Source organism: Sebastes fasciatus, chromosome 10 (assembly GCF_043250625.1).
Source record: "Sebastes fasciatus isolate fSebFas1 chromosome 10, fSebFas1.pri, whole genome shotgun sequence".
Classification (NCBI taxonomy): domain Eukaryota; kingdom Metazoa; phylum Chordata; class Actinopteri; order Perciformes; family Sebastidae; genus Sebastes; species Sebastes fasciatus.
In genome coordinates this window covers 24,759,571-24,787,226 of record NC_133804.1, presented here as the reverse complement: position 1 = coordinate 24,787,226, position 27,656 = coordinate 24,759,571, and the positions used below count along the sequence as shown (strand labels likewise).

Sequence of the window (27,656 nt, the reverse complement as noted above, 5' to 3'; positions counted from 1 at the left end):
AAGTCTAACAATATTATTCAATCCAAAAAATACACAAGGATAATCCATTTCTCAAGTAACCATCCAAATAGATAAGAAACAAAATACTGCCTTGTAATGTTAAACCCTATGACCTTTACAGATGACTTGAATTCACTGTAATTCATAGTAATCGACTCAGACAGACTTTAATAGCTTTCTGTACAGTGTTCTAACGACTGTACTCTACTGTTTTTGGTTTTCGGGATAAGATTTGTCTAATTTTGATTTGGGATTGTTCTATAACTTCATAATTACTACAATCAAATGCTTTTAATTTGTCTAAACATACACTTGTTGACATGGTGTGTGTGTGTGTGTGTGTGTGTGTTGTATATGTGTATAACTTATTATTGGAATTTATAACGTAAACTATGAGACTTGCAAAGGGATTAATATATAATCACATTAATATTAGCTTCAAGCTAACTTTGGTAACATAAATCAAATTCTAATACGTATTTTTAATATTGTACATTGGCCCTTACAAATAAAATAAATAAATAAATAATAAAAATCACTTGTAAAGGCTTAATTTTTTATATTTTGTTTTATAATAATATTTATAATGTTTACAATCTAAAGATAATTTTAATAATATTCCTTTAAAATAACAATAACAAAGACTTTGGTCTCACCGTCTTCAAGTGGCGGATGTTGTGTTCAGGAACACAATTGAAAGAAACACACACACACACACACCTGTTGAGCAGTAAGGTAACACTGAGGCTTTGAGACTTACTTGGCGGTGGGACGTGTCGACGTGTCCTGCAGGTCTCCAGGGTCAAACAGCTGGGAGCCTTTCAGTCCCAACTCCTCACAGCCGCGTAGAAACACACTGAGGTTATCCTGCACAGAAAACACACACAGTTTCATCAGGATAGATACGCTGCTCTGGCAGAGACAGAAGGCAACGCAAGGTCAGGTCCATTAACTGCACAAGGTCTTAAATCAAACACACACACTCCATCTGATACACTTAAACTCATACAGTTATGGTAGAAAATACACTATTGGAGCTACAACAAAGAAAAGAAAGTAAAGTTTGGCTCCCTAAAGCTTCAGTAGGCAGTACATCTTTTGGCATCATTGGGCAAAAATTCCATAATAACCTTTCAGCATATTGTAATTCAAGTGTTCTGAGAGAAAACTAAACCTCTGCACCTCTCCTCATGGCTCTGTTTTCAGGCTTTAAAAATCTAACACATGACGGGAGACTTTGGCCAATCACAGGTCATTTCAGAGAGAAAGAGAGCGTTCCTATTGAGCGTTCCTATTGGCTGTGCTCCAGCTGATGGGCGGTGTTTGGTATTTCCTCAACTGATCTCAACATGGCTGCCGGCTCACAAACTTTCTTATTTTACAGCTAAACAGTACACTACAAGATGTTTCTGAGAACATTTGAGGAGAGAAATAGACATTACAGTAACAGAATATTGATTCATATTTGATCAGCGCTGCCTAGTTTGCAGCGAGCGATTGACTCGTCTCTCTCAGAGACGGCAGCTGGACGGCAGACTCCAGATCAGCTCTGATTGGTTGTTTTCCTCCGGTCTGTGAAATCTTGCAGATGCCAAGAAGGACATCGGAGGACGCAGAGGCACATGATTTTTTCCCAGATTACCGGTCTCATGCACTACTGTCAGGATATAGTTACTAAATAAGACTCATATTTGCTCCATTTCTATCCACTGCAGCTTTAACATAAAACCAATTCTAACCTTAAACTTTAAACCAAGTCTTAACCCTCTTACTGAATGTGTAAAATGTAAATGGGTCATCACAAAGATAGAAGTACAAGAACACACTCACAGATAATTAGAGGTAAGGTCAAGATCCTCTTCATTTACAGCTCTCTCTCTGACAGACACACAAACACACACACACACACACACACACACACACACACATACACATCTGAACAACTCTTTCAATGTCTCTCTGTCAGGCAAACACACATTAGCCAGACATGTAGAAGTACTGCATCTTAAGTGCAAGAGATGACAAGAGTCTAAGTACTGATTTGATTGATTGATTTCCTTTCCCTTCATACAAACATACAAAGACAAACACCACAACACAACATGAAAATCAGGATACCTGCTCGACAGAAACGTGACACCACCAGGTTTTGTGGCCGGCGTTCGTGCGTCTCCTCTCTCAGATTACTCCAACTGTCACTCTTCACCTTTTGCTTCCTTCAAGTGGCTTCCTTTTTATTTAATCTTCCCTCCTTTCACATGCTTTTTCTCAATCATTCCTTCTTTCTCTTCTTCCCTAACTTTCACTCTCTCCCCATCATCTCAGTCGTCCTCCCTCTCTCCCCTCTGCTCTCAGACAAACTCTTTGTTGGATGCAACCTGAGCCAAGCTCTCCTCTCCTGTTCCCAGGTTCTCTCTCTCTCTTTGTTTCTATGCCTCTCTATCCTTCAGCGGGCCACAGCAAAAAAGCCCTTCCCTCTCTCTCTCCACCTCTCTCAGGGTGTCACCATTTCCTCTCTCCCCTGATTGTCCCAGGCACTCTTTATCAATCTCACACACCAAAACACAAATACAATGTGCTTACTTACATCCACATACAATATGCACACATTAAGACAATATGCTGTATTAAATATACACCCTTCATGTGCCCGAACACACAGAACTAAGAGACTTGTTTACATGTATACATTAGCTGGTGCAAGAATACATGCATGGCTACAAACACATAAACAAACAAACTTGGAAACACTTGTTCTCACGATCCTTTCCCAGTCGTAGCAAAACACCCACGCCAAACCCACCCTGCAGCTTCCTGTGTTCCTGGGACAGCGCCATCTCTGCTCTCCTGGTGAGGCAACCCCACCCATACACATACAAACACACACACACACACACACACACACACACACACATGACCATCACTTTGAGAAAGGACACAGCAATCTCCTCTTCTGACATCTTTTCTCCAGGAAGGACACACCTTCAGTGGGTTTCACACTCACACAGCTCACCAAGATCATATTTGACTTCAAAATAAAAGGGCTTTCAGTCCAGTTGCATCCACTTAATATCAGTGTGGGCTCGATTTAAGAATATTTCCCAGCTATCTGAAATGAATTATCACTTGTGGAACTGGGACAGTCTGTAACATGGTCCAAATGTTTTGTGTCCAAGTAAACAGATCCAATTAAGACCCAAATACCCACACTGGATGAGATTCTGTAGTAAAGTTACAACCGGAAGGATTTTTTTATTAGGGCCCTTTCACAAGCCACAGTCCGTTTGGCTAGTCCGAATCAGAGCAAAATGTATACTTTTGGTTTGTTTTCTATTTCGTCTGGTTCAGTTTCACAGTGCACAAATTAAAGCTGACCGATGCATTTTCTGAAGGGCGTGCATGAGGTAGCGAATTGATCTTTTTTGTCTCGAGAGCTGCCACTTCTATGCAGGGAATCACAGACTTTGATATATTGTCTTACGTTTTTTCACTTTGACTCGGCACTGATCTACTGTGCAAATCCCTTTTACCACAGTTTATCTCAAATGACTATCCAACACTACCACTATTTCTGTGGACTTTATTCAGCATATTCTGTATGTTCTCTTTGGCCCAGATGTCAAGCAAATATCAGACTTCTGCGGAAGTCCAGGTCAAGTCCTCTCCTACTCATGTTAACCTGTCATGTTAACCTGTCGTTTACCTGTGTCCATCTCAACAAATTCCCGCACAGGCAGTCTGCATTTAGGTCCGAGATCACCTCTTGCAAGCGGTTTTTGGTCCGGTTGTTTTAGTCCGCACCAGAGTATGATTACTACATTCATAACTGCCCAAACGAACCGCATCAGAGTTTGATTAAAACAGGCTAAATATTGTCTTGTGAAAGCGCCCTAAACAACAAGTACTTATTCACTTTGCTCTACTACTTTGCATTAACTTATTTCCAGGTGCAAACACTTGGACACGTAAGAAACTGTAGGGGGTAAGAGGAAGACTGAACTTGCTCAATAACTGTCCATGAGTAAGCGTATTTAATTCATGTTTGTTAAAGTTGGAGTCCCTGGCTAACAGTGAAAGACAGCAGAAGCGTTGAACAGCTGTCAGCTTCTGATGCGTGTGCCCAGTTAACCTCCTCTGCAAATATGAATGTCCAGGCTTTAGATTATAAATAGCAAATCAAGAAATATGACTGACTCAATGAGTAATAATTAAATTCTTAAATATCAAACCGTTTCAAATAAGGGCCGAGCTGGTCAGAGCTGGACAGCAGCACAAATGTACATCTTTAGTAAGAGACACTCTTCTCTGTGAAACCAAGACACATAATTAATAATCATGATAATAATTAGCAAAAATCAAAAACAAACAAAAGATATTTGCTATAATCATGCAGCCCTCAGCCCTACATACAACATGCTGTGCAATCTTCAACAATAGTAAAGAGATATTTTGTCTCAGAGACAGGCCCTCAGGAGCTGTTTGATAAGGAACCACCAAGGAAACCATACTTCTAAGAGTACTCATCAAAAAGGGAGCGCTTGAAAAGTTGTAGCCAGGGGCTAGATGGGGATCTGGTGGCGTTGACAACAACAATCTCAGCTATCACAGAGCAACTCCAACTCTAACTTCAGCAGCTAAACAATTTTGTCTCACAGTTTTTCTCTGTTTTCCAACTGGTATTTGACACTGAAATAAAGAAGCCAACAGACAATTAAGCAGGCTCATTTAGGAGCAACTTGCATGATGACTAACAGGATCATTTAGTGGGTGGTTGGAGAGTGTGTGGGGGTCTTAAGAAAGGAGCATAACTTTTGATTTACAAGTCACTGCCACAGGAAACTGGGCGTCTACCGCAAAGGAATGACTGACAGCTGAATGTGTTTGTAGAAGGATTAGAGGTGGGAGATTGACTCCGACACAAAGCCCTTGTCCACTCTATTGCAAAAAAAAATGAAGTCATAATAAATTTGGGCACAAGTTATACCGGGTATGGAAATACTAACATTGTGGTAAGATTAACAAGTGATAAAATGAAGTAATAAAACACAGCAAAAGTTGCACAGAAGAAGACAAATCACCAAGGGCCATCTATATGGCATTTACAACCAATCTAAATATATGTTCAGAGTTAAAAGTTAAGGATGAATTGACTTAAGACAAAAGAACTGTCTGAGAGCCACAGACAAGTTCCAAGCTCTAGTATTACTGGTTGTGCATACAATGCTGGTTAGTATTGTGTGTATGAGTGTGTGTGTGTGAGAATAAAAAGAGCCTGGTTTCCTTTGAACACAACCCTCATTGTAATCAATATCTGACTACCACGATTAGACCACCAAGGTTTCTCAGGGAAGAGGATCAGTGTTGCTCACGCTCTGATTCTGGACCTTGACAGAATCCAGAGGAAAGCTGCCCAGGATGAGGAAACACGCCACTTGGGTGTCAGTAAGATATGTTGCTGAGTTTTTTTCTCTCCCTGTCAAGGATAACACCCCAAAATAAGACAAGGTTAAGGGTAGAGCCTCAGCATGCTGCACTGTGTTCTTAATGTACTTGCCTATTCAGAAGTCACCTATACTATATGTGCCGAATGTGATGTTATGAAATCTAGTTTTTATAGATCCACCAACACGTACTGACATTACATACATACAAATAATATTTGTTTTAATATGCATTGATGCATTCTGACTAGAGATTGACCAGTATATCAACCAATATTCGCTTACTGCAGTTATATCAGTATCCGTGTATATGTCGGTCGATAAGTAACATGAAATAGAAATGCAAAAATGCACAAGATATGTTTGAGTTATTTTAGAAACAGTGTTGCTCTTAACAGAGTGGCCTTCACTTTTCAACTGAAAAATGTCCTGCTAGGTACAGGTCTTAGTCACAATTCTTAACAATAAATAGGTAAATAATTAGATCCTTATCAAAAACGTCTGATTACAGTATAGGTAATGTGTTTATTTTCAAAATATACTTTAAGCTGCTGTGTTGTTACATGCACAAAAAAAATGGTGCAGTATTAGCGTCAAGAATCCAGTATCGGGACGGGCTATCGTACACGTCATTTCACTTCAGCTTATTTCATCATGCGGTCATTTTCAAGTAAAATCCTCTTTATCTCCAAGATTTAAGCTAAGAAAAAATGGTATTTAACATGACTAACAGGGCTTTGAAAAGTTCTCACTGCACCAAGGGGTATTTGAATTATCCCAAGATGCTAATGACACATAGAATCCCTCAAATGAATATGAAAAGTGAAAATCCCCAGAGCTGGAACTACAAGAGTTTTACATAACAGTTCAAAGTGTTGTTGTTTTTTTACATGTGCGTCACTGTTGCCCTAAACCGGATGTCTGGAAAACAACACATTTTTAAAACATGTGAATTACTACCATTCAAGTTGTAGGGCGATCTCCACCGCGTGTCTGTTTACAGACCGTAAAACATGAGCATACCAGTCGACCCAGAGACGGCTGGGAAACAGCGCACGCAACAACCAACCTGTTCAGACGAACACTGAGCCATACAGGACCGAGCTGCCAAAGCACTGAGGTAGCTGCTCTAATTACAAAACAGTCAAACCTCCTCAGAGACTCATTTTCCCATTAGCCCCCAAACAGGAAGAGGAAGGGGGAGTAGCCTGTGTTTTATTACGATAGTCCAGATAACAGCAGAGCCCTTGTTTATGTGTTTCTCACCTCTTTAATCACAGCCAAGAGGAAGACAAATCCCTGCAATGCCACAGGTAGAAGCTAAGAGACAGAATTATGAAACTTCCAAAGTATAGAGGGTCATATTGTCTAGACTGGAATAAAACCAGCAGGTGGGATTTTTATTTTCCCTTTCGTATGTTTTCCTCAAACTAATACTGTAAACATGTTGTCTTCAGTGGACGATTCATCCGCCCCTTTGGGTCAGTTAGTAATGGTCAATGTAATGTTCTGCATTGCCTCCCCTTGGGCCAATAAGGGCAGTTGTTTTCAGTCCCTGTTGTTTGAGATACCGTTATGAACCTGTCGCACAAACTACCAAACAGTTTAACAATCACACAGTCTTTGAAATATCATCCACTACAACCAAAAAATGAATCAACGCCTCATTAAAACTTAAAAAAAATATGGATAAGCTTCACAAACGGTGCCATTCATTACTGAGCTTGTATAATAGATTGCATTTTATTACACACAGTTGCTTGATGTCATTATCAAATTACATTTTTCTCATTTGATTTCGGTAGCTTTGATTTATCTTACGTAAATTAAGATTTGGCAACTAAAACTCTCCATTAAAACAACTTGTGAAAGTCAATAGTTTTCACAGTCTATTGTTGCTTCGTAGAAAAGTGACACTGCACCCTGTTGGATCTATGACATCCCTTAAAAAGCCTTTAAAAGACATGGCTGTCAACCAGTGCAGATGAACTGATTAGAGTCCATTAAGCTACAAATAGAGGGAAATCAGAGAAGAGTGAGGAATGCAGGATTATACAACCAAAAACATTACCAAGACGGAGTGAGCACAGAAGCTGTTGCTCTAACAGGATAATCAATTGTTATTCTAGCCGTGATTGTATGGTGGAAAAAAAGGCCTGTAAAGAATGTGGTTGTGTAATTATCCAACACTTGTAAAAAGCCAGAGAAGGCTCATTGGCAGCCATTAGTGACGCCATGAGATAAGAAAACCCATTCCAGCCCAACTCAGACTTCCTGGTCTGTTCGGTCATGCTGTGATCTAAATAATAACCAGCTCCCCTTACACTTGTAAACCATCATCATGTTTTAACATGCTTTGTCTGACATTACTATTTATAGGGACTCAAAAGCTAATGAACGCAATCTGGACTTCATCTATCAGTGTTAAGGAAATAAAACATCGCTTATTTTCATTGTTGATTAATCTGTTGGTTATTTTCTCAATTAATCGATTTGTTTTTTGGTCTATAAAATTTCAGAAAATGAATTTAATTCAGTGTTTCCCAAAGCCCAAGATGACGTCCTCAAATGTCTTGTTTTGTCCACAACTCAATGATATTCAGTTTACTGTCATAGAGGGGTAAAGAAACCAGAAAATATTCACATTTAAGAAGCTGGAATCAGAGAATTTATACTTTTTTTTCTTAAAAAATGACTTAAACCGATTAATCGATGACAAGTAATTGATTAATTATTGCAGCTCTAAAAACATCCTGTCAGTATATAGTAGTTTAATTTCTCTAATTACACTGACGTGGCCTGTAGTTGATATCAATGTTAAAGCCAGATTTTTTAAATTGGAGGTAGGATGAGCAACAAATGGTAGCTTTAAAAAACAAGTTGAAAAGTGAATTTTTAGAGGACAGAAATCTCAGTATGTGGCCAAGTAACCATTTAGAGATCAGTGCTGATACACAGACCTATCAAGCCCTCACAGATGTCTCCAATTTTAAATAGTAAATACAAAGTTTCATTCTTGATCTATAATTTTTGTGTTAACGAGATTATCCCATGTTTTTACATGAACAGTCTTTGAGGCAGCGGTTAGGAATGCAATTAAGAGCAAGTTAGGCAGGAAAAGAGAGACGGAAGTATGTTTGGCGTGAGCTCCAATGCGATCAACTTTCCGTGTGCCTCTGTTTACGTGCCGGTCCTGGTCTTGAAAGGTCACTTCATCCAGATCAAGGTCTTAGGTTGTCATGAAAGGGCTCCACTGTATTGCACTGTACTCTACTCTGAAACGTATCAGTGTTCAGGTCTACTGAAATTCACAGGCTCTCATTCAAAGCAGGAGACAAACTTTTGATATTTAAATAAAAAAACACTGAACACCTGGTACTGTATAATGTGAAGTCTGTCTAAGCCACAGTGTATTTCTGCATTATTTTTCACATCCTTGGCACTCAGTCAATCCAGTGTAGCATAAAATAATAGATATTTATCACTAAAACTAAAAGTAAAAGGCGAACTGACAGAATTTCACACCCAAAAACTATGGTTTTCAACGTTAATAAGATAATAACGCGTTAGCGCAAAATCGTTTTAGCGCCACAAATTTCTTTAACGCATTAATGCAATCGAATTTCGTAGGTAATAACAGGCTCAATTTTAAAGCTAGAGTGAAGATACCGGTGTCATATGAAACTAAAAAACGTAAGGAATCCATTGGTACCAACCATGTCATACTATCTTGTTGCTAAGGAGATTAAGTGAGGCTCTGAACTACATTTTGGTAACCTTTAGTTAACCCTTCTGCTTTGGGAAGTTGCACAGGTATCAACACGATAATCTCAAGATACAAGTACAGTACAGCAGTACAGTAATACAGTACAGTCTCTATGCAATGTCATGTATAATGTTTGGTATGTTATTCAATGATTATGGTAAGTTTTTAACATTAGACAGCACTGAATAAGAAAGCATCCCTGAAAGAGGGAAACAGATGCTGATAAAAAAAGAGGAGGAAGAGACGCAGATCTAAAGAAATGTGACAAAGAAGGAAAAGCAAGAGATAGCATGTCTTGTGTCTTGGTGGAAATGCTGTCAGGTTGTGCTGTGAGGGCAGAGGACTCACCAGGCCAGCTATGGGTGTTGGAAGTCTGTTAATTTTCTTCACCAGGCCGGGTTTAATAGAGCTCAGCAACCTAACAAAAGACACACAAAAGAAGAAGACATCACAAGCTGAATTTTACTGAAAAAGCAGAGTCATGCCTTTAAAGCATGTCTTCATGACAAGTCGTGATAAATATTTCAAATGATGCACCGCAAAGTGAATTTAAACCCAGCTCGCGTAGAGTGAAATAACTGTAGGCAAGAGAGATAAAGTGTGTGAAACAGTGTATGTTGTGTCTTCAGAAAAAAAGAGGGGGAACAAAAGGGGAGAAAAACATTTTTGAGGGTCCCACAGTGGCATCTGGAAGTTTTGTAACGACACAGATCCTAAATCAGAGTGGAGAATCGTTGCTTCGTCTTCTTCCGCCCACTGGGGAGCCGTTAAATAGTTCAAGTACACTTCATATCACAGTGAACTACTACACATGTGCAGAGGTCTGTCCTCCTTCTGTCACACACACAATATTTTTTAGAAAGTTACAGTATATTCTGTCAGTCATGAACAAGCCACAGTTTCAGAGTTCCCCTCTCTTCCTCTCTCTCTGTCTCTGTCTCCAGTTTCATCTATTGTGTGTGTTTTCATCAGAGGAAGCACTGTAATGATTCTGCCCGCTAAAGGAACAACCAACCGTTGGATACTCTTACAGTGTTAGATATCAGCGGCGCTGTGATGTTGCTGAACGCATTCCAGCAGGTATTTTGTGATGAACTGCTGTAATGTACCTTTTTGAGTGAACTCTCTTTCCCTCATCCTGCCTCATCTACTTCAGCATCAGTGAGAAGCCTCCTGCTGTACTGTATAGTTCCCAGAATAACTTTAAACAACCCCAAGGGAAGGGTGTTCTCAGTGCTACATACAATACGTGTAGGTGGGGGAGAGTGGGCAACAGTGTAGACGATATTTCCACTCTTGAAAGACTGCCTGGAATGAGAATAATATTGCAGTCTGCTTTCTTTTATTGATTATTTTCCCCCAAAAAATGTAAAACCAGTGGATTTCTCAGTTTCATCATCTCTTCGAAGATGGATCGGCACAGACGACTTTGTTTACAAAAATGTTTGGGACAAAATAAGTACCAAAAATCCCATTGCACCTGTGATTGAAATATTTAAAATAACATAAAATCTGTACACTGCAGACTGTCACAGTTCAAACTTGTCAAAGATTTAAGTGGGAGTGGGAATGAGTACAAGAGTGAGAGTGCTTTCCTGGATTTCAAAACCCAGACACAATCAAAACAAACCCAGTACGAGCATCGTAAATACATCATCTTATGAGTATGTTCAGGCACAAACACATTTCCTGACGCCTTGTTTATCAGGAAAAGGAGGAAGAGGTTTTAGAGTGTTTTTCTTGTGGAAGTAGTGAGTGATTCAAAACAAGCTTCACACAGGAAGTCAAATCTGCTCTCTCCTCTGCTGCTTGCATACCATTTATGTGTTTTACGTTTGTATTATAACAAGGGGATGTAAGGCTGATGATTAAATCACACACTCCAAAACCCAAAGATATTACATTTTCAGTCATATAAAACAGACAAAAAGCAGCATATCTTCACATTGGAGGAACATTTTTTGCTTGATAAATGTCTTAAATTATGAATTAGTAATCAAAATAGTTGCCAATAAATTTTTTGGATGATTGTCTAATCAATTAAACGACCAATTGTTTCACCACTAGTTGGTGATTGTAACTATGACTGCCCGGATGCTAATTCCCATGACTTTTCACATCTGCCTGAGATAGATTTGTTAATTTTATTGTTAATATTAAACTACTATTGTGTGAATCACACACTTAGAAAGAATATTATGGCCTGATTCTCAGGGCCTGGAGTCTCTACCTCTAGATGCTCCATGGTATTCCAGAAATTCCCAAACCAGTGGGGCCACTTTTAAATTGGATATGATGTCTGTATTCACAATAAAGAGGGTGTAAACATAGGGGTTGTGTAACTGAACTTTGACAGAAAGGAATGTGGAAGAAGCGTCTGTGTGTGTTTTCAGTCTCAGTTTAGCACTTCGCCTCATTATGAATGAGCAGACAAGAGTTCACAGTTCACACTGGAGGACCATTTAACAGAACGGCCCGTCTCTCTGATCACTGGACCACAGTGTTGGAACAAATCAGAGCACTTATGAAAAAAAACAAAACAACTGACGTTCTTCCTACTAATCCTGAATCACATGTGGTTATTCTAGGTTAACATAATAGTCTTTTAACTTCTTATAAACTGTCAGGGCATTATAATGCTAAAACAAACAAATGCAGGAGGAAGGCAGAGCACAAAACTATATAAATTATAAAACTATACATTTAATAAAAAGAAGAAAATTTGTGAGTGCTCTTTTGACCTATTTATGAAAGTTAGGATTCTGACACTTGCACTCTTACTCTCAGGACTGGAGGTTTCTTTACTGTTTAAATCACCACGAAACACAATATCATCTCAGAGCCAACAAATAAAACACAAAGAGTCAAATTAAAAAGAACCTAAATTTCACTCAGACAGCGGGAAGAAAGCATTGTTTTCTTCAGGAAGAGAATAAGAGCAACAAAGATAAAAGCCAAAGAGACAGCTAGTGGACAATTTAATTACTAAAGACAGTCATAAAAAATGAAAATACAGTCAGAACTTACTCGCATAGCAATATCCCGTTCTCCAAACCTCCTCTGAAGTCCTTGTCACCAAAGCATCGTCCTGTCACAGCCTACAGAGAGAACAAAGGGAGCGAGTTAGCAAAATATAACAATAACAATAAAAAAACAGAACATCAAATAATCAGGTCAGTGTCTGAATCTGAAGTCTAGCCACACAAGCTCCACTTGGAAACCGAGAAACAAGCCCCACAACCTTTATCGACACTCCTTTCACGTCTTTACTTCACGGTAAATCCTGGGAATGGTATGGAGCGGTGCACAAAGAGCTGCCGGCCGTATATCAACTCCCTCTCTAGTTAACAGCGCGAAACACTAACAAGCTTGACATAAGCCGCAATCATCCCGACCAAATGGCTCTGGCAGGCTAATATGTTGTGACAGGGGATTTATTGGGTAATGGTTACTCAGACCCTCTGAGGAGGAGAAGCTGCATGTTTGCATGTATTTGCATGACGACAGTGCATCATCAGGCATGGGTGCTTTTGTACAGCAATACATATAAATGCTTCTTATTAGTTGCAAGACATTTAAGTGCACAAAACCCCCTCGGCAGATTCAGGTTCAAAAAATGTGTTACGGTTCAGTCGCAGCAAATTTTATGAAACAACTTGAACTCAAATTGCTGTTTTTTGCTCCTGGCATTCAACCTTCAGCTGAAGTTTTGACCTTTCACCTTTATTTATGTGAGTGAACAGGACATCTCATTAATGTACATAAACACGCACACACATCTCAAGTGCAAACATAAACAGCAACAGCGAAATATTTGTCTCCCACTCTAGAATATGTGCCATAACAGGACTTTAAGCACCAGGCCTACTTAAAATCCATTTATTCTAACAAACACTGGCAGGGATTTAGCCATTAAAAAGGGAGGGGGGACCCCCGTCGGACGGCTGCTTTGGAAGCCAAAACAATTACAAGATTAAATTTCCTGAGAATTTCTTTTACATTTATTTGCACAGCTGTGGAAAAAAAAGTGTGGAGATGTGGAGTGTCTGGGTCGGCTGTGTGTTTCTGTCAGCTTCTTGGCTCGTCGCGAAGCCTGGACCTGTTACAAAAGAAATGGACTGCTGTGTGTCAGCGAGTAGGACGCGACAGTAGGCCTCATTCTGCTGCTGGGGGGGGACACAGTGAATCGAGTTTGGTCGCTCAGGACTTGGCCAGAAGGAGAAGTAGATAAAGATAGACAAACAGAGAAAAGAAAGTAGAACAGATTTTCCCTATATGCTGACATTTAGCTATTCATTGCCACTATTCCCTACTGTGCCAGCACTTGTGAACAGGACATTGTGTGCCTGGTGTTGACAGCACAAAAGTGAATGAGTGACGCCTGAGTGTGAGGCCTATAAGGCTGCTGCACAGTACAAACATATGGTCCACAAAACCCATATTCTATGATTACAGTTCATGGATCTGCTCTGGAGGAAGACATAACATTATTTGATGAATTAAACATCTAGCTAAGTGGCACACTTAAATGGCAAAGAGGAGACTGCTAAAAGTAAAGCTTACTAGCACCTCTAAAGCTCACTGATTAACATGTTGTATCTAGTTGGTTTAATCCGTAGGAAATTGTAATTGTAACAACGCAATAAGATTTAACGCCAAAGCGTGTAATAGACCCGCCTGTCTAATAGAGTATAGCGTTCCAGTGTCGCGTTTTGCCTCGCAGAGACGTGAATATTACATGCCTGTATTAACGTGCAGTACCAGCAGGGGGCAACAAAGCCACTCACTTAGGATTAGGCAAGAAAACCACTTAGTTCATGGATGTAGAAAGAGAACTGGATACAGCGTTGGGGGCGGGCTCCCATTCATTCATTCCAGCCACGGTCTGGGGCTCATTCACATGAATGGAGGAAGGGAAATAACTCTGGATTCTGCTATTAGTGCATTTTAAAATAAGGGCTATTCAAGTGTTCATACAGGGAAGTTGATTTACCTAAAAAAAAAGTTATCCGCTGAGTTACAGACGTCTCTTTCCCAATGTAAGTCTATGGGGAAAAGTCTTTTTGGGCCCAACGTCATCACATGACGGACACGAAGGTTGTAGTACCACCGTTTGGCCACTACGAGACTTTGCTTCAAAGCCTGGTGCTCTTCCTGGGGGCTTGACTTGAGTTAGGTTAAGGGAAAACGTCATGATTGGGCTTAAAATAAGTACGTAAACTCAGTAAAACAAGTACGGAAACAACGTAACGTCAGTACGGAAAACACGTGACAAATGTCACTAACGTAACTTGCAAAACAAAACACGGGTCTCAAACACGGGTCTCCCACTTGAAAGTCCTGTGTTTATTGTGCCCATCCACCTCCCAACCCACCCAACTGCTCTTTCTCACTTTATATACTACATAACTAGCTCTGAAGTTAGATTTCCGTCACTACACAAGACATGACAAACGTCACTACGAAACACTACACCTTCATGCAGGCGTGTAATATTCACGTCTCGGACATATCCAGGGCAAGATATTCCTCCATTTCCAGTCTTCATGCTAAGCTTCATATTTACTACAACAGAGAGTGGTATCAATATTCTCCGACGGCATATTACAGTATTTTCCGAAATGTCCAAATATTGTTTTAAACATCTCTGGGCTAGTAGAGGTGGTGTAACCGTAGGACGTTTAACAGACTAGTTAACAGTGACAGCCTAATGTTGCTGGACTGCATTTTCTCAGTTAACAGCAGTAGGATTCATGGTAATTATCTTCCTACGCTCGTACCTCTTCCACTGGGCTTCAGGCTAAAGTTACTTGGCTAGAAAAACTTCTTTGGCTCGGCCCACTGAGGTTAAATTTAATCAATGATATTACCTCTTTCTCCAGATCTGCCACCGAGAAATGTTAAAAAATTGTGAAGCAAAAAGTTCAATCTCTAGACTACAGCAGACTGAGGATAATATATGCCAGGTCTTCACTGTAAATGTATAGCAATCCCAGAGTCAGTATAGAATAGCTTTCCCCTGGTTTTACTCATAAGAGAGTACGATTTCATGGTCTGATCTCAGTAAAGATTCAGTGACCTAGATACTTTTATATCTGCAGCTTAAAAAATCTGCAGCTGAGCAGATGACCTTGATTTAGGAGCTCCTCAATAAATGTGTCACATGAATGTTAGCGCTCTGCTTGCTTAAGATGGCTAAACCTTTCACTGCTTTGACATTTAGTGTTGGCAGTCCGTCACCACACAGCAAACATGGTCAGCTTATGCTTTCTTGCAGAAAAGTAAACTGGTTGCTGCTGCAGAGGTTGAACCTGTGTGCTTTGAGTAACAGATCAGTCTCTAATAACTAGGTCAGCTCTTCACTAACCTTGTCTATGAGTACGAGCGCACGGGGAGATTACAATGTCACACCACCTTCACACGGAGAGATTACAGTGTCACCACCTTTAGAAAGGTTTCACTACAGTTTGAGGACAGAGTGCAGGAAAAGAGGCAAGGACAGACAGAAACTTGCTATGACTATTATTAAAGTGAAAAACTTCTGGAAAATGTACGTATGCGGATAAATTAGGCTACAGGTGGTATTGTACAAGTTCCTTAATTGAAAACACAGAAACTGCTCATACTCATAATTTAATAAGAGAAAGAAAAAAATGAGCCACATTAAAAATCTGTGCATGTATTTCATTTTTTATTTTTTTTCCATATTCAATAAATCCCAAAAATAATTTAATGAGCCTCTGGTGGTATGCAAACCTCCACCGGTGTCTTAAAGGTTAGGTCAATTAATATCGGGTCCTTTGGGGTTCATGCACATTAACATAAATTACATATTACTTCTGGCTATGACAAGAAAACGGCAGGGATTCCGTTTTTCTCATCATCTAGCTGCTCAGTTTGGCAGTGACTGCTAAGGACCTTGATTCATGTACATCTGTTGCTCCCATAAGTGTCATCCTGAGCTGAAGTGCCCATGAAACTCCTGACTGACCAGAGGGAACGCTTAGCATGAGACAACACACAGTTGGGACATATAATACAGAATCAACACATTTTTCTTTTAGCAAATGCAGTGTGGAAGGGTAACACGCCACAAGAGCAGCACTAACTGTTACCTTTATCGTCAGGAGGCTGATTGGCTGGTGGGCTCGCTAGAGAGTATTACCTTCCTGACTAATAAAACACCTCCTGAGTTACAGCAGGAAGCTCCCGCTACAGTAACATTATAAAAGTTGAGGTGGCATTTTTCCTTTCGCATGCAATGGAGTGTTGTTTATTAGGTTAAGGGCATTGTGTGTAGAATACACCATAAAATTAAGTGGTCATAAAGAACTGAATCAGAAACCCCATCAGCATCAGATCTGGTAAAGGAACTAATAAAATAGCCACAGAGGACCACCCAGGCTAATGTGATCGCATCTGAAAATATTCAAATAGGAACATTAGGATAAGGACATGTCTAATATGAACATAATAGGATAACTGTGATCCCGTTAGTGGAATTTAAATAAAACACAAAGAAAGCAAACTTGTGCTGTAGCCCACAATACATTTCATGGGCAGATATAGTGTTGTTAGTGGCATTGAAGAGTAAAGGCCAATTTCGGGCCGTCGGTGGGCGTCTGTCGGCCTAGCTTTTGCGGTGTCCTGCACCGTCGGCTCTAGTCTTCCTGTGTCGGAGGCTTTTGGGCCAGAACAGCATGTTGAATCTGCGGCGAAGCCCATCAGTGGGAGAAATCGCTCCGATTGGTGGTTCAACTTAAACGAATCAGTGCACAAGAAGAGAAACGGAAGTGAGGAAAGCAAGCCAACGAGTAAAGTCAAGAGGGCAAACACTGAAGGCGCTTTTCATTTATCATCTTCATCTCATCTGATTGTTCCAAGTACATGGATATTTTCACAACAACATGGCCATCTGGAATGAAGGTTAGTGGTGAGAGAGTGATGTGAGAATGGTCGACCAACGCTGCTTTATTTCATGTATGTATCATAACAACGGCTTGTATATCCGCTGTCCTAGGTCTTCCAGTTTCCCTTTGTTAAATAGTGAATACAGACTACCACCGCCTGCTGGTAGGAAGAGTTATTTCCTCTTATGCAGGTGCATAATGTACGTGGTAGTTGGTTGTCGGCTGTAGTCTTTGCGGTGTGTTCAAGTGCAACTTTTTGGCAAAGACACAGGCGACGTGATGCGACGCAACAGTCGGCCTTCGTCACCGCTAGTTCTTGTTTGGTGTGTCTGGGCCTTAAAGACCACATAGCATCTTACCGGGCCAAAGTGACATTTGTAGGTACATTTACATGCTGTTTAATGTGCTGTAGCTGAACAACTAATAGCAATATAGCCTACAAACCAATATTAACAGTTCACTTTTCCCTGGTGAAAAAGCAAAGGTATAGGGCAAGAAATGTGTTCATGTTTGCAAGTTAGATAAGAAGGAAACGTTGGCAGGACAGTCTGTCTGGCTCAGTGTGACCGTCTGCTCTGCCAATGACAGAACGCTGATGTTATTGCTTTATGCGAGATTTGATTGAGTGTATCAAAATAAGGTCTCCCTCTACGTAGACATCTATGCAAAACCAAGGGGACGTCATCATGAAACCCCAAAATATAGATTTCTCCCTTTTTGGTTTTCTGATTTTTAATCAAAGGAGAACACAGGTCAAGTGATTTACAGATTCTGTACCAGACAAAAAATGAAATTTAATTTCAGTTGGACTATAAATTAAATCAAAGGATGCATCCTAAAAACGCTGGAAACGTCTGGTTCCAAACAGTGTTTTCAAACCACCGCAGGCTCATATGAAGGGAGCCAGGGACTCAATTAAAAAGAGGAATGTGTCGCCTTTGTTGCTTTCAGTGGAACGTCGCCCGTATTGTTTCACAAACAATGAAACGATGCCGGTTGGCTTTTTCCCCCTTCTATTCACTTCCTTCCCTTTGGAAACACGTCATGTCCAGACCGAAGTCATTCTAATTCTCATGGTTGCACGTCCAAAGCGGTCATCACTATCACTTCGGTTTGCAAAAAGAAAGGATGTCTACAGTATGTTGGTTTAGAAATGCATGAATGAACATCAAACTTTGCTTTTGCCAAATCCTGTTTCCCTGAGGGAGCAGGAGTGTGTGAATCTCTTTTTTTGCTTTGATGAATTATAAAATAGAAAAACCCAATGAGCATTAAAACTCCCAGGAGACATTGCTTTCATGTTCTGAGAGATAAAACATCTATGTGATGAGAGGAGACTCCTCTACAGTCAAATCATGTCTGGCAGTGGACCACAACTCAAAGCCAATTTATTAAAATAACATCGCCAAGGAAAACATAATGTTTAGAACAGAATACAGATGAAAAATTGGTACTGCATATTCAAGTCAACACAACATCCAAATACTGCAACAATACTGCTGATGCATGATTTGTGTAGTCATCTTCAAGTAAGAGACAGGACAATAAAACTACTCAATTTGTTCCATTATTGCAGATCCTAAATCATCTGTTTCCATGACAAAACAAAACACTGCTCTGGCTCTGAAACACTGAGTCAACCGCCAACTTTTTATCATCATAAAATAAGATTTGAATCTTGTCTTTGGCTTCAGGAGGAATAGGATTTGATGAAAAAAAAAGGTCTAAAAGACAAACAACTGTATCAAAATTGGGAACATCTGACTTTTTAGCCTCTGGCTGGGGGTTCCCTCAAGGCATGGAGCTTCAACAAGTTCAGCCAAAGGTCAGGAGTGGTATCTGCCTGTGGCCGGTCAATCATCCGGACCTTTTTATAAGCTGCCACCACTGTCACCACCACAGGGATCCCCTATTGTGACTATACCGTCTGCTCTGCGTTGGTGAATGGACTGAAGGGGGGTTGGATGGGATGTTCTGAGACAGTACTTAAACTACTTTGTGTCTTATGTTTCATGGTAGTACATACAATAAAAAATGTAGTGCAAATAAAGTGTAATTCAACCTTTCTCCATAAAATAGAAGATTTAGTGTTAGCACTGAGGCAACAGGTTGGCTTAAAGAGCAAAGTACCAGGGAGTTTTCAATCACATCCATGGCCACATAAAATAAAAAGTTGGTTAATCTGTTAGTCGATCTACATAAAATTATTTGACAACAGCTTCTAAAATGTGAGGATTTCCTGCTTTTGTCTAATTATGTCGCTCTTTGAGTTATCTTTGGGCTGCTGGTTGTGCAAAACAAAGCATTTTTTTACCTTTTTTTAAATTTTACAGGCAAAGTGTTCAATCAAAGACAAAAATATTAATAAGTGTAGCCCTATGTAAGATATATTTTCCATCTCGCTGAAGTGGCTCTGAGCATAACAATCCACAAGAGGTGTGTTTACCTACTTGGGGTGAACGGAAAATCAAGCATATCTGGATGAATAATATGCAATGTCCCCCTGCATGTTCCATTAAAGACGAGCTACAAAATATAATAAAGACAGCACGTATCAGTATGAATGTGCAACACTTTTTGCTGTACAAAAATGAGATACAACACGCTGTTACAAACTCTCCCTTTCAGAGAGTATAGACGGAGGTGCTTCAGGCATCTGGGGCCAATGTGGGCCTGGAAAACTGAATAGCTTGTGTATCTTTTTCCTCGTTGCCAAATTTTAGCATGCATCATGAGGTTTCCCTGAGCTGGCAGAGGTTTGGGAAGATTTGGGCTAATATTGGATCATGCTTCTAAAGCCTGCATGGTAGATCACCGCTAAATCACCACAATCAGTTGCAGATCCAACCATTCACCATGTCAGACTGATCCGGAGACACTGACGCCAGCAGATACAGTCGACTATATAGTGTAGTAAAGATCACACAAGCACATTCACACAGTCTAGAGCCAAATGCAAGTGAACTCTGACTCGTGATATTTTATTAACTGACACAAACACAAAGATTTATGGTCCCTTAGTGGGGCCACTCATACAAAAAGCATTCGCTCACCCACGCGCCTACAAACACATCAGTGTAGACATCTGATGTCAGCGTGTGTTTACAGGAGGCTGACTACAAACACCCCACTTTGGCGGGAGTTGAGACAGACTGCTCTGAGGAAGCAGATGAAGTTTTTAATCAATTGAGCCGAGCTGGAGCCGCTGCAGAACCGCTGCCCAGGCCGGAGACAATGAACAACAGAGTATTATGAAACAGGGATCATCACAGGTAATGACGGTTAATAGAGTATAATTGGCCTGGTATTATACAGTGGAATCAGCACTGGACCGCAGCAGTCCAATCCCAGAGTCAGACCGCGGCTTCTGAGGGGAATATTTTACAGACTGATTTGATGACAGCAGACTCTTTAGGCTCAATCTGTTATGATAGATGACCATGTTTCATAGGCTAAAACTTGTACTGGCTAACATCTTGAGAGACCACCCCGAAGAACATGAATAATGACCTCTGTTGGAATAAAGGACCAGACATGCATTCAGAGAGCTACAAAACTATCACATCATAATCCAACAGGAAGACAACATTAGAAAAATTATACGTGGGACGGCATGTTATGCAAGACCTCTGTGCTGCGTTACCACAAGTTTACCATTCACATGTGCCAACCACACGCTGCAGGCAGCAGCAATGAATCCTGTTGATTTGCAGTCATGGAGCGCACAATAAAAGGGAAAGGAAGACATAAATAAGTGTGCTGTTCAAGAGTGCAGTGAGCCAGATCAGTTAAACAGAAATTCATGCGACTATAAAATCTAACATTGTTTGTAGAAACAACAACACTACCAGATAACCAGAGTTTGTCAGAGTTTACACTGTAAACAAGTTTGATAACAGTTTACAGTATACTGAAATCTCTGTTCTAGCGCATTCTGAAGAATGTGAGGAGGGATCCGGCTCGGCTCCTTATCTCCTCCTTATTTTCTTGTATCTGAAACATAAACAAACACACACTTTCTACTGTTTCTTTCTCATTGTAGGCAGAAAAACACAAATGTTCCCAAGCACATGGAGGATCCTGTGAGAGTCATCTGGCGTGGGAAACCTTACACAACCCCTGATTACTCATGTATTGCTCCTACTCAGCAAGACGCACTGGTTTCATCTGATCAGAAGATACATTGTATTTACATGTGAGACTGTAGCGGTCAGCTGACACTCACTGGGAGCAGTTTACTGCATTCAATTATTATGAAAGGCAGTGTAGTCAAAGCAGCCAGACCTGCCGGACCGAACGCCACCGAAAGTGCACTCGACCGCCCCAGGAGGAGAGGGAGGAGAGCCGGGATGGTAGCTAAGTTAGCCCAGCTGGGACCCGGTGCCTGCTCCTGGCTGGTGTCCGGTCGCGGGAGGATGGGATGGTACTCTGGACTTTTGAGCCCACATCTTTGCTGAGAGACCTGGCTGCATCGTGGCATCCCAGTGACGGACGGAGCGTGGGACCCTCAGGTTACAGGACAAGTTCAATGACAACTAAACCATCCTACAGGCTATATAAGAGACATCAGAAAATAGACTGAATTCTAAATGCCACAAGCATCCTTTGAAATATCCCTTTATATTTTATATTCATATTTTATAATATTGAGATTCTGATTAAAGCTCATTGTCGATCAAGTTTGCCTGAAAGCTAACATGTTGGCTCTCCAATGTTTAGTTTAACCAAAGCAAGAAGACAATTTACTTCTGCAGAACAGAAGCGGTCCAAACAACATTTAAATACAACTCCAATCCGCAAAGAACTCACCGGCAAACTCACTGTAATGACAAACATTTGAAATAATAAAAAAAATCATGGGTAGACGCATGCTAAATTAAAAACCGTAAAATAACAACACCCCAGGGACTACTGATCCGTCAGCTGCAGCAGCCTGCAGGAACACATTTCCCTAGAGCGGAGCTGTTTTCGATGTCACACCTTCGTCTCTGGAGACGGGCCCACTGTCTGTCAACAGATGAGCTCTGAATGAATGTCCGTCTGCTGTTTGTGTTCACACTGTAAATCTGGAGACCACCTGGAAGTTTGGTCCATATGTGGCTGAATTCTCTAAACTTAAACATGTCATCTATGGTTACACTTGTAAAGGTAATGTTAAATGCAGTTAGTAATTGATGTGTTATCATGATGGCGTTTTCCCCATGGCACAATAAATTATTCATATTTGATATCCACCAGTACACCTGTATCAGATGATGTGTTCCCTTTGAGCTGTTCTGTCTTGTGTTGCTTTGAAACGTACATATCAAAGTGCTGACTATCAGAGATTATTAAAAGGTGACAGATGCAGCTTATTACCATGCAGCCTTAATATTTTAAACTAGGGCTGTCAAAGTTAATGCGATAATAATGTGTTAACACCACTCATTTCTTTAACGCATTAACGCAACTTTCAATTTTTAGGTTGTACTAGCTTGTCGTGAAGGAGGTTAAATAATGCTTACGCTAAATTTTGGCGAGGAAAAACTGGCATGGCCGTTTTCAAAGGGGTCCTTTGACCTCTGACCTCAAGATATGTGAATGTAAATGGGTTCTATGGGTACCCACGAGTCTCCCCTTTACAGATATGCCCACTTTATGATAATCACATGCAGTCTGGGGCAAGTCATAGTCAAGTCAGCACACTGACACACTGACAGCTGTTGTTGCCTGTTGGACTTGAGTTTGCCATGTTATGATTTGAGCATATTTTGTATGCTAAATGCAGTACCTGTGAGGGTTTCTGGACAATATTTGTCATTGTTTTGTGTTGTTAACTGATTTCTAATAATACATTTATACATATACTTGCATAAAGCAAGAATATTTGCCCACTCCCATGTTGATAAGAGTATTAAATACTTGACAAATCTCCCTTTAAGGTACATTTTGAACAGATAAAAAAGAAAAGTGTGATTAATTTGCGATTAATCGCAATCAACTATGGAACATCATGCGATTCAATATTTTAATTGATTGACAACCCTATTTTAAACCTAACCAAGTGAATTAATTCAAGGATTTAGTTTTAAGCTAACATTACTGAAATATCAGAGTTACAATATGGTTCTCTCTGACATGCGTCTGTGTTGCATAAACTCAATTAAGCCAACCAGGCTATATATATATATTTCTTTTCAGTGAATAGCTCTCGCTCAAAGCCAAAACACCACATGAGGCCTGGTAGCCTTAAAGATGACAGCTGCCTTAATGTTGTATCCTTTACTGTACATGAGTGCTGCCTGTGTCTTTAGTGCTGTTAGTCCCCACTGCTGATACAATCCATGTTCTGTTCTTGAGAATTTGATACTGATGCTGGCATAACACTGATCAAGATAACATCTAGGTTTTAAATGCAGTTCAATACCAACCACTTCTTCTTATCAACCCCTGCAGTCAGTCACCTGCTCATGATTACAAGGAAATGTGCACACCATGAACAAAAGTTACACACACACACACACACACGCAGAAGCTGTCATATTCAACTAAACCTTCCGTGACAGTAATTCCCAAAGACAAGTGAGGAACTTGGAGTGCGAGAAAGTTTTCCAGACTTTTTTGTATCTCTCTTCAACAGAGCAATGAATCAAACACTTCTCAAGAGAGAAGGGAGACATGTGACACATCAGTGTTAACACTGCTTCAATGAGACAAAAGTTCAGAGGGTCAAATCACTGCTACTTTTGATCCTTTGTCTCTTTTGGTCCTTTTCAGTAAGGTAGTATCTCCTAACAAACAAGACACTGCTAATTTGCTGCATGACACATGTCATCCAAGTATGTTGTGAATCACCTTTAAAAAGGTGCATTCTTACTCTTTCCAGCATCAATCAAACTTTAAATATACAGTGTCAATGGATGTCAAGGACGGTGAAACACATGACGTCAATTGATAACCATGCGAGCAGTACGGTCAAAAACAAAAATCTTCTCTTCAGCAAAGTAAACTTTTCTAGAAACTTTTTTTGTCCACTGTCACAGTCCATGTTCAAAGTTGCTATATTACCAGCCAACTACATTCTTAAAGTGAGTAGCATTTTATTACTACCGCCTTAAAAGTCAAATTGAGACGGGTATTAAAAATATTGGCAGCCTCTACAAACATCTACATTTCATTTGGGCACCAGTGCTCAACAGGCAAAATAAGGTTCTTCTGGTGCAAAAGGAGTAAAAAGCTTTCAATGAATGCCATCAAATGTGAATCCAGTTTTAATACATCTAAGGAGCTGACACTCTGCACTCAACTACAATTCAATAGCAAACACAGAAGAAAAATCTTACAAGTTTATTAATTTAATAAATCTGAAGAGAAATGACTGCAAGTGAAGCAATGCCAAGTTACAAGATCATTAAAAATGTAGAGTGATGTTTTTAATGTCGGGGGACTATTTGCAAATGACTGAATTCCAATACCAGTAAATGATGTAATGTGATATATAAAATATGTATCCAAAATCATCCAAATATTTGACAATTTGACAATAGCACCATTAAACTGCAGACGTGGTTATGTGAAAAAAACACTGTAAAGAAAGAATATAAACTAAAATAGTTTATATCCATAAGATGTTGCCGAAATTATTCCAAAAATTCAATCTTCAGCATGAGAAGTTTCTTTACAACTGTGTCTATCACATTGTCGCAGTGATTATTACTCAATGAGGCTAAAACTGTTTAGCAAGTGTGCCACACACTCCCACACCGCTGCCATTCACATACCAGACCGTGCCATTTCTACTCAGCCTTGCCCAGGACTGTTGCATATTCAGCTGTGGATAAGACCGGTTTGGGCTGCCAGAAGCACCAACGTAGTGCAGACAATCTCTAAAAGTTACAAAATAAAGTGTAGTTTGCTAACAAAAACCAGCCTTAGACTGTGACCATGTAACATACAGTGCCTCTTTGCATTCAAACCATACACCTGGTATTCAGAGGAAACTGCGTGCTTCCAAACTTGTTTTCCTAAAAGCTTCAACAGTCGGAATTCTGCCTCCCGTTCCCCTCGTCTCTCGATAAGCCCCTCTGATTAAACAAGCCACATTTCCTGCGACTAAAATGGCCTAGCCCTAAGCTAAATGTTAGTATTCCAGCCAGTCCGTCCCATTTCCACCCTGATTAGATGATGGAACAATGTTTGGGTTGTGGATTAACCCCGCTCCTGGCTCCCATTGGCGCTACTCACTTCCACCCCCATTCCCTCCCACGTTTTTCTCCCCCATTCTCTTCCAGGCTTGGCGAGGCCTGGAGCCCATGTGAGGGAAAAGGAAGGAGTATTTGGCATGGGGATGGCTTGGCAGTTGGGGATAAAGGAGAGGGAAGGGAACCTGTGCTAAAAAGGACGAAGGAAACTCTGTCTAGGGTCACATAATAATAATAATAATAATAATAATAAATAAGGGGCGGGGTGAGTGGCAGGTTGAAGTTCATTACTTTGTCCTGTTTTAGCAGCAAGGTGATGCTGACAGTTGTGACTTGTCTGCCAAGTCATTTACCATCTCAGCATGTGAGTGTGTGTATGAGCAGGAGTGGCTATTGGAACAGTTGCAGTTCACTTCATTTCGTTTGTAAGCCAATACAATACTAGATCCTAAGATTTGTGTGTGTATGAGCACATATATAAGAGACTTAGAAAAAGCTTAGTGCTACGTTGTGAACATTTCATTCTTATTATTCCTCCTGTAAGTCTAAAGGACAAAGTAAAGTGTTGTTGCAGCAGAGAAACCTCACAACCTAACTGCAACATAAGATGCTGCAGACTCACCTTGTTCGCCCAAATTTAATTCTGTGGTGAGTTTAAGTCGACGGTGGGAAATTGTTTGTGACACTAGTATTTTGGTCTATGTTTAAATCCATAAAGAGTTTCCTCAACAGCAGTATGCAAGTACTTCATCTGGAGAAAGCTAAACTCATCAATGTCAGATCTCCTTTACCTCGCTGTAGTTTCCTTTAGTATACAACAACACAGTAAATATGAATGAATGAGTGTGCTGTTTGCAGCTGATATATATATCTACTGTAATTGTACAGATGCCATCGATTTGCAAAATTGCTCTCACATGTAAAATTTTAAGAGAAACAGGGATATATATCATTATCAAATATAAATCTATTTGTCTGGAAATATACATTATAGATTAGGGATGCTAATTTAGATTTTTTCCCCCCACATTTTTTTCTTTATTTCTTAATTATTGACATCCGTATTATAGATATATTCCTATTCATAACTGAGTGTGAGTTCTAGATGTAAAATGAGCTGGGGTTTTTTGTGTTTATTTAGGTGGTGGTGAGATTGTGTATACTGCACATCTGCGTCATGGTTTGGGCCTCTAAAGTTTTGATAACCCTCTGCTCTCCATACAGTGCAGATCTGCCACCAGGCCAAGAGCTGCCGAGGAAGGACTGTGGTGGAAGGAAAACTGTTCGATCTCAGCAACAATGTCCCCTTTAGACGACCAGGGAGACCAGTTGGGTGGGACATGGACACACAGGGCTTTCATTGTGTCGCCCCACACTGGCATGAAGAGATGTGTGAGGGGGGGAATAAACCTTCAAACCCCTCTTCTCAGTGCACACTCCTGGGTCTACTGAATTCCCCCAGTGGCACAAATGCCACCTCTTCAATTTTAGCCATTACCCTACAGAGTGCAGTTACAAATCCCCACTCTACTAACCCAGCACATCTCATACATAATTTAATTTGAGTGAATTAGACACAGAAAGTGAAAGTGAGAATGAATACACAAAAGAGTACTGTGGGAAGTTTAAAAAGAAATAGAATAATACAAGGGGAGTTTTCTCTTGTGATGGCAACGTTGAAAACACTGGGTGAACAGGTAAGGCTGATGGACAACTGTCATGCATGGATCATGTGACCTTACAAGAGGTTACAAGATAGCCCTTCCAACATAAGGCCCCTGGGTATGTCTACATAGCTCAAAAGCATTTAAAAATTCTGGTGGTTTCTGATTTTACACAATAACCAACCCATGACGCCCTCAGAAATACCTTACCGTACCGTATATCCCATAGTGACAACCCCCCACAGCTCTGCGCGACTAGAAACAAAGAGCCCCCGTGTTGACACCAGCTCTCTGAGCTAAGCTTCCTAAGCAGCGGGGCTTTTCCAGGGGCCTCCACTAGTCTCCAATATCCTGCCTGCTACAGTTTCCAAGAGGCCGAGGGCAGCATCCAGCCAGCAGCCACACTGGGAGCCACAGTCAAACAGACAGACAGACGCCCCAGGCTTGACCTGCTGGGGTGGACATCTCGACGCCAGTTTTTGATCAGTCAGGTTTTAAAAGGGGCTTTTATTTATCACAGGGTTTGCCTAAAATCATGTCTATAATATCCACAGAAAATAGAGGATATGGGTTTTTGCACATATAGGTTCTGCAACCGCTTACCCCTAACAAGATAAGCGGTTGCAGATGGATGGATCGACTAGTAATATGCAACCCGTTCTCACTCCCAACTCGTCAAATACCGCAGCTTGGTC

The 27,656-nt window shown here is 40.4% G+C and overlaps 2 protein-coding genes across 15 annotated transcripts in view; one reads left to right on the top strand and one right to left on the bottom strand.

The window, feature by feature from the left end:
* Nucleotides 1-27,656, top strand: part of fgfbp1a (fibroblast growth factor binding protein 1a) — a 303,976-nt gene that overhangs the window by 166,650 nt on the left and 109,670 nt on the right. The gene's annotated exons all lie outside the window — the stretch shown is intronic.
* LOC141775594 (LIM and calponin homology domains-containing protein 1-like) overlaps nucleotides 1-27,656 on the bottom strand; it is a 94,493-nt gene that overhangs the window by 49,052 nt on the left and 17,785 nt on the right. For 11 of the 14 annotated variants that reach the window (XM_074649097.1, XM_074649093.1, XM_074649091.1 and 8 more), the window contains exons 2-4: nucleotides 12,235-12,305; nucleotides 9,556-9,625; nucleotides 761-867 (exon numbers count right to left, since the gene is read on the bottom strand). In XM_074649097.1, the coding sequence (XP_074505198.1) occupies nucleotides 761-867; nucleotides 9,556-9,625; nucleotides 12,235-12,305 (248 nt within the window). Of the gene's footprint in view, nucleotides 1-760; nucleotides 868-2,118; nucleotides 2,442-9,555; nucleotides 9,626-12,234; nucleotides 12,306-27,656 lie in introns of those variants that run through there. The other 3 variants (XM_074649104.1, XM_074649107.1, XM_074649108.1) reach the window with 2 other exon arrangements.